Raw genomic sequence first — 13,639 nt, forward strand, 5'->3', positions numbered from 1 at the left:
ATCCAAAGCGGAGGGCAAGAGGGGGCGTGTGGTTTATTTAAATGTATCATTTAAATTTGCATTCCCCTGAATACATAGCCTGGTGATGGGTGATAGAAGATGGACCTGAAAAATTGAACTGTAAAACAGGATCAGCTCTGTGACGGGGTAGTGTCCGACATTTACCCTGGCACAGCCAGGAAAGGAAACGGTTTGAAAACACCAGATGCTCTTTGCAACTGGCATTTTGGATATATTTCAGGCAGCGATTTATCTCTTCCCCATGAAAACAGACACACATTCGCATTTAACAACTAATTGATTTATTTAACAATACAAATTTCTTTCTACTGCATGGTTTAGCAGAGAGAACTTGAGAAACAAAATTAGCTTTTCTTTTTTTTTTTTAAGTTTAAATGTTTACACAAAAACAACCTTTACTTCAGTAAATATAAAATTTACACACAAAAAAAACCTACATTAAAAAAGAACAGAATCATGACAAACCAACAAAAAAAAAAAGGATGGGAATTCAGTGTAAAGGATCCAATTGCAAGGAAGGCAAGATGGGGCAACGCTAACAAGGCATCCCACTTGTACACCTAGGTCTTTGAAGTTGTCAGTACAATACAAAAACAAAATACATTAAAATTAAAATAAAACCAGTATTTTTATACCATAATATTTTATGATATAAATATCTGTAAATTCTGTAGGCAACATAGTTAGCATGTGAAATACACAGTTTGCTCCTCACTGGAAAGTCACTGGAGTGGTATACGAGCACTGCATAACACACCAGTGCACTAGTGGACAGCAGTGAGCAGTCTGTAGATGTCCAACACGGATGTGATAGCCCCTTGTTTCTTTGCCAATCTGTGCTATTTCTCACATGTTCAACGACAAAATGAGAAACTCTGGTCACCGTCAGCAGTGATTTCCAGCACTTCATCTCCTGGCATTAGTCTGTTACCTGACTTAGGCATATTCACCTGCCAGATCCCCTGTTTCTCATTCCCTTTTGCACTTTAAAACCTGAACTCTAAAGCTATCTTGTAGCTATCAAGAGAGACTGGCTTCTAGGTTGAGATATTTGGGATACGCAGTTCTTCAAGCCACCTTCAGGAATCTGTAGAAATATTTAAAGTAGGGTGGGCAATTCATGGTCAAAGGTTATGTGATACAAAAAACAGGGATCTATATAGTGATGGCTAACTTTAGATCTAATCTTTACCATTTTTTCTATTGCTTTAATATTTAAACTTAACATTCGTTTTTCATATATTAAGTGAGCAGAGCATCTTATTGATGGAAGTGCTACATTATCTCCAAAAACACCAGGTAGTAAGGGAGGCAGTGAAGTTTAAAATTAATTGTAATTTTAAAAATCATTTAAAGGGATCAAATCTCTTTTTGTATAATCAATAGTGTGACTGGTAACCTACAAAAGCTTAAATTATAAAACTATTAGTGACTCTACTGTATGTACTATAAAGCTGTATCTTTGTTACTTACAGATGTTACAAAATTTGCAAGCCAGAAAGTGAAGAGGGGAGGGGGAAAAGTAGTCTAAAAGTTTTACATATTTCATTTTCACTAAGAAAAGTTAATATCCCCCACAACTGTTTTTCTGTTATAACTATCTAATCAAATTTATTCTACTCCTTTCTTTTCTGGATAGACAAGATAGTGTTTAATCGTGCTTTGGAAGACCATTTTCAATGGACAACTGTAGTTCTCCAGAGCAAGTCCGACTTGCTTTACTTTGACACAAAAGCACCAGACTGTGTGTAACTTGGCCCTGGTCCTGCAAAAAGAGTTTGTAGCAAGACTCGGTCTGTTACAGGAACAGGTCTGGCCCTGAAGCAACCAGCTACATTAGCTTTTGGAGGAAGCATATGCAATGCTCTCATTCCAACTTGAGAAACAGCTGAGCAGTATTAAATTTAAGGAAATTGTAGAAATGACACTTGTTCTGTAAAAACAAAACAAAACAAAAACAAACAGGGAAAACTTAAACAATCCACAGGTGCATTAAACATTTAATAGCAAGCCTTTGCTTATGTATATTAATTTAAAGATTATCCACAGGGATCTGTGATACATTGGCCCTGCCTTGTTACTATAATTAAATTTCTTCAAATATTAATTTAAAATAGGAAAACAAAGAAACTACTCCTTGGGGAACATGTTTATTGTGTTTGAGATGATACACTGGGTGCTCTCTGAGCTACAAAGGGTAAAAGGAAATCCTTTCATTACAAACTGACAAAGGTAAAAGTTAAAACAGTTTTCACAACAGCATGTACCACATATTGGAAATAGATCTGGGTTTAATACAAATGACATAATTCCTAGTAATCTACAGCTACCTTTAATAACTTCATACAGATAATGAATTAGGCTAAAATGCACTATAATATTTGGTTGACTTCAGGAACAGTATCCTTAGTACATCACAAAATACATTTTGATATCCCAAAGAAGCAAGACTTGCAAGTAGGCATTTTAAACATAACTAATCTACAGCTACAAATTTCTACTCTTGATAGCATTTACCTTTTTGGGGGGCAGTATCCCAGTCTTCAAAAGGATAAAAGCAGAGTAGAATCAGTATAACATATACACAGAAGTCCGTATTGTAAAGGCTATAAAGATTTGTTGCACACTGTAAAGTTGCCTTCTGCACCTTCACACTGCACAAGTAGTTTGTTGTTTATGTTGCATATCTCTTGGTCCACTGTCTGGCTATCCTGTCATGTTCTGCTCTGTTGGTCAGATACTGAGTGGCTATGCTTCCAACCAGAGGATCAGCTGTAAAGGGCAGGAGAAAATGCATTAGAAACCGTTTCACAATAAAAAAAAAAATCCCAATAACCAAAAAGCGAAACAAATCAAAACAAAACCAACCAACCAACCCCACCATGATTTAAAATACAGAATCTATTCCAAAATATAGTCTTTGTTAGGCCTGAAAATGCTGTGACATGTAGTGGGGCTCTTAGCATACAAGACGTTTCCAAGAGAAAGCACGCAAAGCACAGTGAACAGAAAAATGCTTTAATCAGTTTTGATTATCTGTGTATTAGTGTGTCACGTGACAGGCGGACACCTGTGTTCAAATGTCACAGCTATTCTTTTCAGCCAAAACCTGACAAAAGGCTTGGTGTGAAGTTTTGTAAGATAACCAGCAATTCAGATACCATTTCGTCAGGCGCGATTTTTCAATATTTGTAAACAACTGATGTTTTGAAAATAAAAACCTTCCCAAAAAGTCTTCCATTTTTTAGAAGATCTAATCTGCTAAAGGAGGGTAAACATCTCCTGGACAGACAGACTTGCTGCCAGCTGGTGGTGGTGAAACAACAGACAAGTGCGACAATTTCCTGGTGGGCCACAGAAAAATACAGCTCCTTAACTTCAAAGAAATCAAGATCCTTGTAAGCAGAGCCTACTCTCTGCAGCTGAAAAGCTCCATGCACCTAACTCCAGGATACACCCACCAGTTGTACTGTGTCAAGAGTCATCAGACTTCTGTATCAAAGAGGCTAATCTAATTCTCCCTGCTCGTTACCAGCCTCCTGCGAATGACCTGTCATCCTGGCACTACCTCTCAGTTCCTGTGCTGACCGAAGGCAATTAGCATTCATAGCACAGTGGCACTGGTCATACAGATGTTCCTGAGAATTTTACAGATGCCAGTGGAGTTCTTCCCCTCCCAGCAGGAATAAGGAACTCTCTCTGAAAAACGTAGTATCTCCCTAAACCTTGTCACCTGCACATTGGCAAGATGAAACATTTCAATTGCTGTCCTAAGACAAAGGGACTTCCTGCGGCCCCCTTCCAACCTGAATGATTTATGGGTTTGTAATTCAGAGGACTTTGCTGTACTCCTGGATCTACCACTCATTTGCTACAGCCTTTAGGATATAGACCTTCAAAGACACTGACTTCATTTTCTCCACCACACATTTGAAATAAATGGGCTTAATGCTGTTGGATCACAGGACTGAGAAGCACCATTAAATGTGGGACTGTATCCAAGCAGGAGTGTTTCAGCCGTGATTTTAAAAATAATAACTTTGATTCAATCTAAATATAATCAAATATACAAAATATATTCCATGGCAAATAATTCAAACGACTAAGAGTGGATGCCCAGAACTATCAGCTCCTTACCCGGGTTGCAGTCTGTCAAAAGAGAACAAATAGACAGCAGGACCTTTGAAATAGTCAAAGCAGGGCTCCAGTTGTCCTTCAGGATATCCAGACAGATGACTCCTTGACTGTTGATGTTGCAGTGATAAATTCTGGTACGGAAAGTAACCTAGAATTGCAGCAAAAGAGACAGAAAAAGTCATTCAGTGTTGCCTAGGAATGCTGCCCCTAGTCCCTGAGTGGCACTCCCTGAGCTGCGGAGCTTCTGGGGAGGCAGCTCCTCTCCGCTCATTTTCTAAGGCAACATTCTGGAACAGAAAATTGCACATTTATTGTAGTCATGGCTACTTTTAAGAAGCCTACCAAGATCTTCAGTGCACAGACTGCTCTCACACAAGCCCTTTGTCGGGTACCCACAAAAATTAGGACCTACTTTGTAGTACTGGATGCTAGGCTCATGCACACATCGCATGTCAAGAACTGTCTGATCACAGACAAAACTTTACTGAGGTTATTGAAGGTGAAGAAGTAGTTAGAACTTGACTGCATGTGCCGTATTAGCTGATCTTTTACTTTCTTTCAAAAGCCCAAATATAGACCACAAAAAGGAATATTTAAAATTGGAATGCTATAATATTCATGTCCAAATTAGCAATGAAATCTTCGCCGTACCTTTTCATTAGGCAGGATATAATACACATCTAAAACAACACTACCTCTCTAACTAACACCATCCTCATTTTTGCATTATTTCATACTAATATCGGTAAAATATGTATTATTCTGCACAAATAAAAAGTTTGAAACATTTAAGTGCCTTAATTATATACAGCACAAGATGAGGAAAATTTTCTTTTTCACATGTCTGAAAGGGGGAAAAAATCCATGATGGCTTCTGAAACTACTGAATGTTCAAAAATGACCGAACTCTTAAAAAAAATTATGAGGAATTTGTCTAAATCTCTGCATCACTTCATTATAACATCATTAAAGAACACTAAATTTTTTAAGTTTCAGGCAAGTGTGAAATACATAAGAGGATGTATTATTCTTTATACTGTAATCCTTTTGGGAATGGAAAAGATACTGGATTTACAATAACAAATGTTACAGTCACAAGAACCACAAGCTGTAGAAATGCTGCGTGACAGAATGTATTTACGGTTTGTGAATGTCAGCAGCGTCCTTTTGGGTGCCCTGGTCAAGATTTGTAATTTGGCATTAAGGGAGGGGAAAAGGGAACAACCTCTAACTTCTTTGACACCTGTTAGGAAATTATGATTTCTTAAATGACCGTACCAATTCTAAGCGAGGAAATTAAACTTTAATTAAAGTTAATATTGGTTTCATTTTATAAAAAGAAATTTTGCTGAAAAATACTATCGAACAAGGCTGCTGATCTAACAAGTAGTAAATATTTTGACATTCTACAATAATGGAAGTCATCACAATAATTTACTCAACTCCATGTCACAATATAATACTTTAGCTGTCTGTCTAATGTTATTTCTTTTTATCTTTCTGTTATTTTGCTAACACTAATGCACAAATGTATAATATAGAATCTGGTTTATAATAGAAAAATGTTTCTTTTACATATACTTTAGTAGCTGGAACGAGATGAAGGAAGCATAAGAAGGTCTTGTGCTGTCTTCTATTAAAAGTAGTCTCTTGTATCTTTATTCTTGATCAGAATTATTATGTCATTTATTACTGGGTAAGGCTTGGAAATCAGTATTCATTGTGGAAATCAGGAAATAAATTAGACGTGATTTGCTGAAATTGCAAGCCAAGATTTTGAACTCTGTAGTTTTCAAGTGACCATAAAATTTTTGATTTTCAGAAGGTGCTGAGTACTCACCTACTACAAGTTAAATTCTTCTCATATGTTAAAAAACCAAACACAATGAAAACCTTACCCTTACCTTTGGTGGCTTGAATGGATAGTCAGATGAAAATGTGATATCCAGGAAAAAAACGCCCCCTTCATATACAGAACCCGGAGGTCCAAGTATAGTTGATCTCCATTCATAAATGTTATCTCCTTTAGGGCCGGCACTGCGTAAAAGAAGAGGAAAGGAGAGAGAGAAGATAAAAAAGAGTGTCAGATCTACCTCTGAGACAGGTATTTTATGGATTTCCTTCTATATTCATTTTGTTTTGTTTAATACTAGCCACTGGCATATCTTCAACATCTGCTTGATTTCCAATTGATTTCAGGGGGCTCATTGTTTTAAACAGACACAGTAGCTGGGCACTCCGCTGCCCCTGGGCTCTCATGCCTCTGGACATAGAATGGAGAACCCATGAGCAGCTGGACTGTCAGTCCAAAACACTCCCCCACATCTGTTTCCTCAAGCATGTAGTATGCTCTGAGCTTTTACATTGTATTTTTCCAATGACATGATATCCCTGCATGAAAGGAGTTGTGTATCTCAACCACACTCATCTTCTCCAGGTATTAAATTGATCACATTTTCATACAAAACGTAACCTACAAATATATTGATACACTTTTATTCCCACTTTTTTCACATGCTACAGAGTGAAATGCAACACTCTTTTCCAACTGGGGATGGGAGAGGCAGGTTTAAGTAAGCTGGAATTGAGCTTCTTACAACGCTGTCAATGCAAAAGTTTCGTTCAGAAGATATGTGTATTATGCCTCCGGGCTATCAGCATTTAGACAACTAGCCAAAAACAGTTTATTTTAAGTACCATACTGAACACATTTCTCACTAGTGAAAGGGTTGTTCTATAATTAATTAAACCTTTGAAAGGAGGGATAATGAACAAGTAGTTTCTTGACTTCTGAGAGACTGTACTTCATGCTATTATAACACAGTAGCCAAAAAAAATCAAAGCAGAATCTAATTTCTGTAAGCAACTCTCAGTGTAAAAACTAAACTAAGCTCCCACAAAAAAAAGCCTTGAATCCAAACTGCTGAGAACCAAGCTGACTGCTGCAGACAATAACACGGCTGAGCTCACGGAGGCACTGTAGGTCCATCACACCCAAACAGACAAGTCAATAACCCGGCAGCGTAGAAGATCCTTTCAATCCTCCGTGCCTCGCAGCCTCCCAGGCACTACCTACACATTGCAGACACATGGTGAAGTGTCCTTGTCTTGGACTCCCTCTCTCCCTCTGTGGTCCATGGAACAGGCGCTGAGGACTGTCACATGTGATTGCGCATGGAGCAGGGTACTAAGCTGCAGGCAGCAAGTCTGTGTTTCTGGCGCTGCTCAACACGCAGAGGAGCCTTCCTAGTGTTAAGGCTCTTCCCGTGTCATGTCGTCTTGCGCATTTGGCTGGCTGCAGTCTACAACATGGCGTGTTGGACACTCATCCTTACTACGTAGCCAAACATGTGGAGACATTCATCAGAGAAAAGGAATATGAGCAGTCTGCACTACGCATCTACTATTCCCCCATCAAAAATTTGGCTACTTTTTCATTAAGATCATATTCAAGAAATGACCAAAAGCTGATTTTGATTAGGAATTGCCTTTCAATTCATAATTTCCCATAATGTATTTTTTTTCTTGTGTCTGCTTCATGTACTAAATGTCTAAACTGTTGCAGGCCTTTTATTATCAGGGTAAAAATAATCATGGATTTTGGCTGACATCCTATTTAATTAAAAACAAAAAATCATTTGATGGAACCATAGCTATTTTCCTGTTGCCAAAATGAAAGTAGGTAACAACAATGTGCTGGCCTCCAGAGTACAGCTAAGAAAGAAAGACTAAAAGTGCTTTCAAAATAAAGCTTGGGTCCAAAACCACAGATCTTACCTTTCTATGTGCAATTCATGCACAAAAGTGGAAGAAAAACTGTAGATACAATTTAGGAAAGAAGGGAAAATCAGAGGCAAGGAGGTGCACCTTCAATGACATAATGAACCATTTGTACCCTCAGTCACTCCAGAAGGTAATTCCATGTATGCTCTCTAAAAAACAATTAGTGTACGAACTGAAAATATTGGGGCAATAATAACAATATTTAAAACCCACATAGGCTACTGAAATGTTTTAATTAATTCTTGACATTCATCAAGCTTATAGCTAATTAGTAGTATGCTTGGAAACCAAGTTTCTATGGAGCAATTCAGTTTCGGCATTAGATGTCCTAATGACTGTTTTATAGTTTAATACAGAGGTTACTGTTCTTGCCTCGTGTGTCAGATACCTTTCTTTCATACACCTCTAACGGCTGGATGCAGTTCAATCAGATTAATGAAATAGCTGAGTTAAATTAGTGACATATTTCAGCCCAATGAATCAGTCACAATTAAGTGCAGCTATAGCATCCGGGCCGGTGCCAAACTATCTGGTAATCACTCACCCAGTCAGAACAAGGGCATCTATCAGTTAATAGCCAGAAGCTAAGTGCAATAACTCTCTGCCTGTTACTATCTGCTGTCCCCTTCTGTGCTGTGACTAGTAATATATAAAAGGATCAGGCTATAATGTGAGAAGGGGGATTCTTCTCCTTGTAAGAGGAAGAAAACGCTGTGTTCAACTTGCTACTGAGAAAAGATTGCTGCAATGTCAAAAGTAATAATACAAAGCGGTAACAATAAACGCACTCAGATAAAGGAGAAAATTGTTAAATTGAACAATTTCATTACACCTGATTGAGGTTTGTGAAATTTCTATTTAACTGCTGAAGTGGTGTCTTATTTCCAGTAGTATTAAAGATAAACCTGCTTCATTAAGAACCCCCAAATCCCAGCAATTACAATATTACTGGCATGTGGAGACAAGAGATTAAAGAGCAGAGGCAAGACACCACACTTGGCTTCTACTACTTGTGTATTTCCACTCCGGACCACATTCAGACAGCCGCAGACTACTTTGTGTTTTGTATACATACCAAGGTAATCTCTTCAGGAAGCAAACACAACAGCACTTGTTTCTCTCAGAACCTCTCTAAGGCTCGGCAAAACAGAGCAGAGCCATTCAGAGCTGCCTCAGCCTCTGCAGCGACTTCCCTGACGACAGGAGCGTGGGGTTACTCCGACATGGACAAGCGCTGAGCAGAGCAGATGGGCAGCCCGGGCTCCAGCAATGCCCCGCTCACACCCCCAGCACTGCAGCCCTGCTGGGACCAGCGCCTTGACTCTCTGCCACTGCAGAGCATTGCCTGGGCACTGCTGAAAGCCACACGGAGAGAACTGCCACTCCTTGGTGCAAGCCCAGCTCATCCCTTCCTGTGGAGGGCAGGTAAAGCCCTGGGCTGAAAGCTGGGAATGAGGAAGCATCACGCTGTTGACAGTTTCCTATTTCACTGATGCTTCACATCCAGAAAAAGTACTCTCTTCCTTCTGGGGGCACTGAAGAGGCTGGTACAAGAAGTGCTTCTAGCAACTGTATTTGAGCTCTTTATTCCTGGAAGTTCTCCTGCTATTTCAGACACTCGCTCTCCTATTGCAAGCATAGGCTTCAAGTATCTCACCTTAAATCTTTACACTCGAGGTGAGTGACAGCCTAGAAGTCTCTCTCACTGTCTGCCACACAGGGCAGAGCACTGTGATGGGGAATACGACATTTTCCTTTCCTGTTTTTTTCATCACTGGAAGACCCAGTTCCTTGTGACTCCCCCAGATGAATCAATATTGACAAAGCATCTTCTTCCAGTCTGCCCTTTAAAATATGAAATCCTAATGGAGCAACAGATCTGATGATGACTTAAATGTTTTGGCTACACAGCACACATTCAGTTGACTGCTTACCAGCCTGCTGTCCTCCGAAATTAGCTACAGAAGATCACAAATTCCATAAAGGGACCATCAGTATATTCTCAACAAAAGAAGCAGTCAATTAATTTCTTTCTTTAAATACAGGCTAAAAAATATCAGACAAAATAACACAGCAAATTAAATGACAAAATATTCTTTACAAAATTAAGGACTTTCTACTTAATACATAGAAGCTGCATTGATTTTTTTTTAAAGTAGACAAATTGACAGAATAAAGTTAACCAGCTACATCTGCTTCCTAAGCAAATATTCATTATGTGCTTCACTGAGGGATCTATACCTGATCAAGATAAGACAAAGGATTTATAACAGCACTCCATCCAAGCTAGTCAGCTGAACAGATTTAATTTACGAGTGTGACTTCAGAAGGCGAATTTGAGAAGATGTGAGGTTAAACTCTAGGGGCCTATGGGGTCACACCAGGTCCTTTAAACCTAACACTACTGAACCCTGACTCTCAGGTTTCACGAAGATGAAGAATGGCTTTTCCAGCACAGTGCTATGAGCATCCAGACAGATGCAGCAGCATTTATACCAGTAAGGAGTCTGTTAGACTCCTGACAGGGTGGTTACGGAAATCAGAATTCAGCATTTGTTACAATTCACTAAATCAAAATGCATTAAGGCTGCCCATATGGAACCAGCTGCAGGATGAGAAAGTAGGACAAGAAATTTCCAATCTGCATGATGCTAGTAGCATGCTGCTTTCTGTACTCACTAACTGCGCTTTGACTGTCAACAGCACTCTTCTAAAACACAGTGCTCCAAATTTGGTGACAGAATGTAACTTCATAGCACTGAGGCTGTGATAATTACAAGGAAAGAGGGTGAAGGAAAATGTAATTTAGCTAGATTTGATGTTGAGTCCGTATTATGCTTTATTATGAGAAACAATTTGGGTCTGTAATAGGACATAACTGAAGGGATAAAAACTGTTTCTGTAGGGAGCTTCCGGATAGCAAAATTACGAGAAACATGGTTGGTACCACAGAACAAAAGAACCTGGTCTATGACCATCAGGGGTGCCTGGCAGCCACAGCACAGACTGAAGTGGGAGACCCCCAGCATGTGCAAATCCTGATGTATCACAAAGCTCTGGCAGAGGAGTGACTGACTCGAGGATGACTAAATTCTGAATGACTGAGTATTTCTGCGTCTGCCTTTCAAAGGTTCCACCATTACAGATTCCTCAGGCTCCCCAGGTAGACAGCCACTAACAAATTAAACAAAGTTGGGTGCATGGAGTGAGAGCTATGTAAGGAAAAGGAGCCCCTGCTGCAGCCTCCTCAAACTCTTATCTTAAGATAAGACTCAGCAAAAGTAAAAATTCTTAAGCTCTTCACAGACTGCTCAGCCACAGTGAGTCTGTTGCAATGGTTTAACTATAAATTATACAGCAATGTAAGTACAGGCAGTGCTTACTTACAAAAGGAGTAAGATAACTTTTTTGTTTTTTCCTTAATTCAAGTGAAGATACTAAAGAACAATTGTTGCACTTAAATATGCTCTGCAACTATGTACTTGAAAAATCCACTTCATAAATCTACATACTGAGATTTGCAAAATCTACAATGCAGCTTCAGGAACTGAAATTTACAAAGAGCATCCAGATACGCCCTAATGTACAGGTTCACCATCTCCCTCCGGTGACATCTGCTTTTCCCTGACCGTATGTGGAACTCAGCTCCTAACTCAAACCTCCAGGCTCGGTACATTTGAAAACCTTCCTCAACCTCCATGCAGTGAGAAAGGGTTGTCTAGCACTGTATTCATACACTACCTTGTACTGCACTAGGTTTTTATCTAGATACACCCTGCCATGCTGCTGGTAATTCAGAGAAAAATAAAATAAAATAAAATAAAAAATCTCATAAGGAATCAGAGGATCTCTGTCTAGTGCAAGCGCAGTTCATAGCATTACTCTGTGAAGCCTGGAGAGAGCACAAATCACATACCAGTAGCTACATTTTAATGTTAAACATGGGAATGGAAAGATGTCATTTTGTTGTTGCTCAGATTATTTGCCTGCTTTGATATTTTCAACATTTTGAAGAATATTTGTCCATTAGCATTTTTCTTAATCCTCTTTTCCCAGTTTTGGAGGTTCTCCTTTGTGTTGTTTACAGTGCACAACAAATTAAATGAACGTTAATTAAAAGGCATACTTTTGTGGCTTCTAGTACTGTTTTTAAGTATCTTAAAAAACTAACAAGCACGGACAACAATTTCCATTTTCTTTGTTTTTCAATGCCTAGTTTACAAGGCTTTCTGGAGTATTTATTCTCAAGCATTCGTAAGATCAGTGCCAGTGCCTTAGCACCTGTTCTTCCAGCATCTGAGCAGTACATCCTGTATGCACAGAAAGTGTACTGTTTTCATTAGCAAGAGCCTCAAATATAACCCTAATTTTTGGATTACAGTATTTTGCTAGGGTAGGACACATGTGGGTTGTCTACAGCAATATATGAAATTCCCATTTATATTGCTTTTTGATAAGGTACTCACTATTATTAAGGCTCCCAGGTTACGTGCAATTTCTTACACAGAAGAAGTTCCAGTCTATTGTGTTCTTTATATAGCTATAACCTTTATTATTTTATCTGCCACTGAACTGTTACACCTGTTTGCTGAAAAAGGTTATTTACTGCTTCTAACAATCCATAGAGGCTCCACGTAACTGAAGATACATGGAGTCTAGTTCACTGTACAAACCTTTGCTTCTGTCACGTCCTTAAAGTCTATCATGCCCTTAAGACTGAAGTCTAGAAATTACTGCTAGAAAAGCCTATTTTTAACTTAGGGATCCCCTGCTAATTCCGCTGGTTGTGAAGCAGCACAGAACTTGTGCCTGAGGCCATGGTTCGATGCAACAGTAAATCCAACTTTAGAGCTCCTACTACCAGATCAAAAGCAGTGTGGCTACTCAGAGGAAAGAACTGATCCAACGTCAACCAACTTTGCCAAACCACACGTTCCAAAAAGGTCAATGGATTCGCTTTGCAGCACCAGGCTTTATGCCTGCTCAGGTATCATTTGTCCTCCTGCTGCCAGCATAAAGAGCATAAAGTTCTGATTGCATGGCCGGGTTAAAATGTAATCATGTGCTCCTACTTGGTTCACATCAAATCATACTGTTAGGGGAATCTAAAACAGAGTACAGATCAGCTATTAATCACCCTAAAGAGAAAGATGCCAGACTGTTGTGTTTTAGACTATTAAAACCTCCAGTGCTAAACTTGCCATTGTAGAAGAATATACACTGCTGTTACTAAAGAAAGATGGATAACAAATCGTTGGATAATTCCATCACAGATGTTATACCTCAAGTAATGCATTTCGGAAAGTAGATAGTTTTTCCAACGCCAAAAACCTCATTAAACTAGTTAATTGCTACAATAGCTCAACTTTACTTTCCTATTTGTATTCCTGATAGTTCCTAGGACCTTTCTTGCTGCTGTTAGAAGCCTACTCAGGTTCCCTCCATTTTCCAGAACAAACACAGCCACTTACAGAGGTCAAATTCCCACACCTTTTGTTTTGAAAAATAACTATCCCCAGAATGAAGTTTGATAAACTAAAACAGAATTACTGGGTTTAAACCAGGTAACAAAATTTATTGGATTGATTCTGTCCATGCTCTTGGCAGAGGAGGTGTAAATAAATACCTACTATGCAGGCAATATATAGAAAGTTTTCTAAATAAGACTAGTTTTTTTAAAAAAGAGAGACATAACAGG

General features: G+C 38.9%; 1 protein-coding gene across 6 annotated transcripts in view; it reads right to left on the bottom strand.

Annotated features, from left to right (window-relative positions):
- Positions 1-279: 279 nt before the first annotated feature.
- UBE2E3 (ubiquitin conjugating enzyme E2 E3) overlaps positions 280-13,639 on the bottom strand; it is a 61,062-nt gene continuing 47,702 nt past the window's right edge. For all 6 annotated transcript variants that reach the window (XR_013953995.1, XM_080601090.1, XM_080601093.1 and 3 more), the window contains 3 exons: positions 6,063-6,195; positions 4,159-4,306; positions 280-2,793 (listed from right to left, as the gene is read on the bottom strand). Coding sequence is in view for 5 of the 6 variants with exons in the window: in XM_080601090.1 (XP_080457216.1) it covers positions 2,696-2,793; positions 4,159-4,306; positions 6,063-6,195 (379 nt within the window). In the remaining variant the exon portion in view is untranslated. The remainder of the gene's footprint in view (positions 2,794-4,158; positions 4,307-6,062; positions 6,196-13,639) is intronic.

The sequence above is a fragment of the Anser brachyrhynchus genome, assembly GCF_964034855.1.
Source record: "Anser brachyrhynchus genome assembly, chromosome: 7".
NCBI lineage: Eukaryota > Metazoa > Chordata > Aves > Anseriformes > Anatidae > Anser > Anser brachyrhynchus.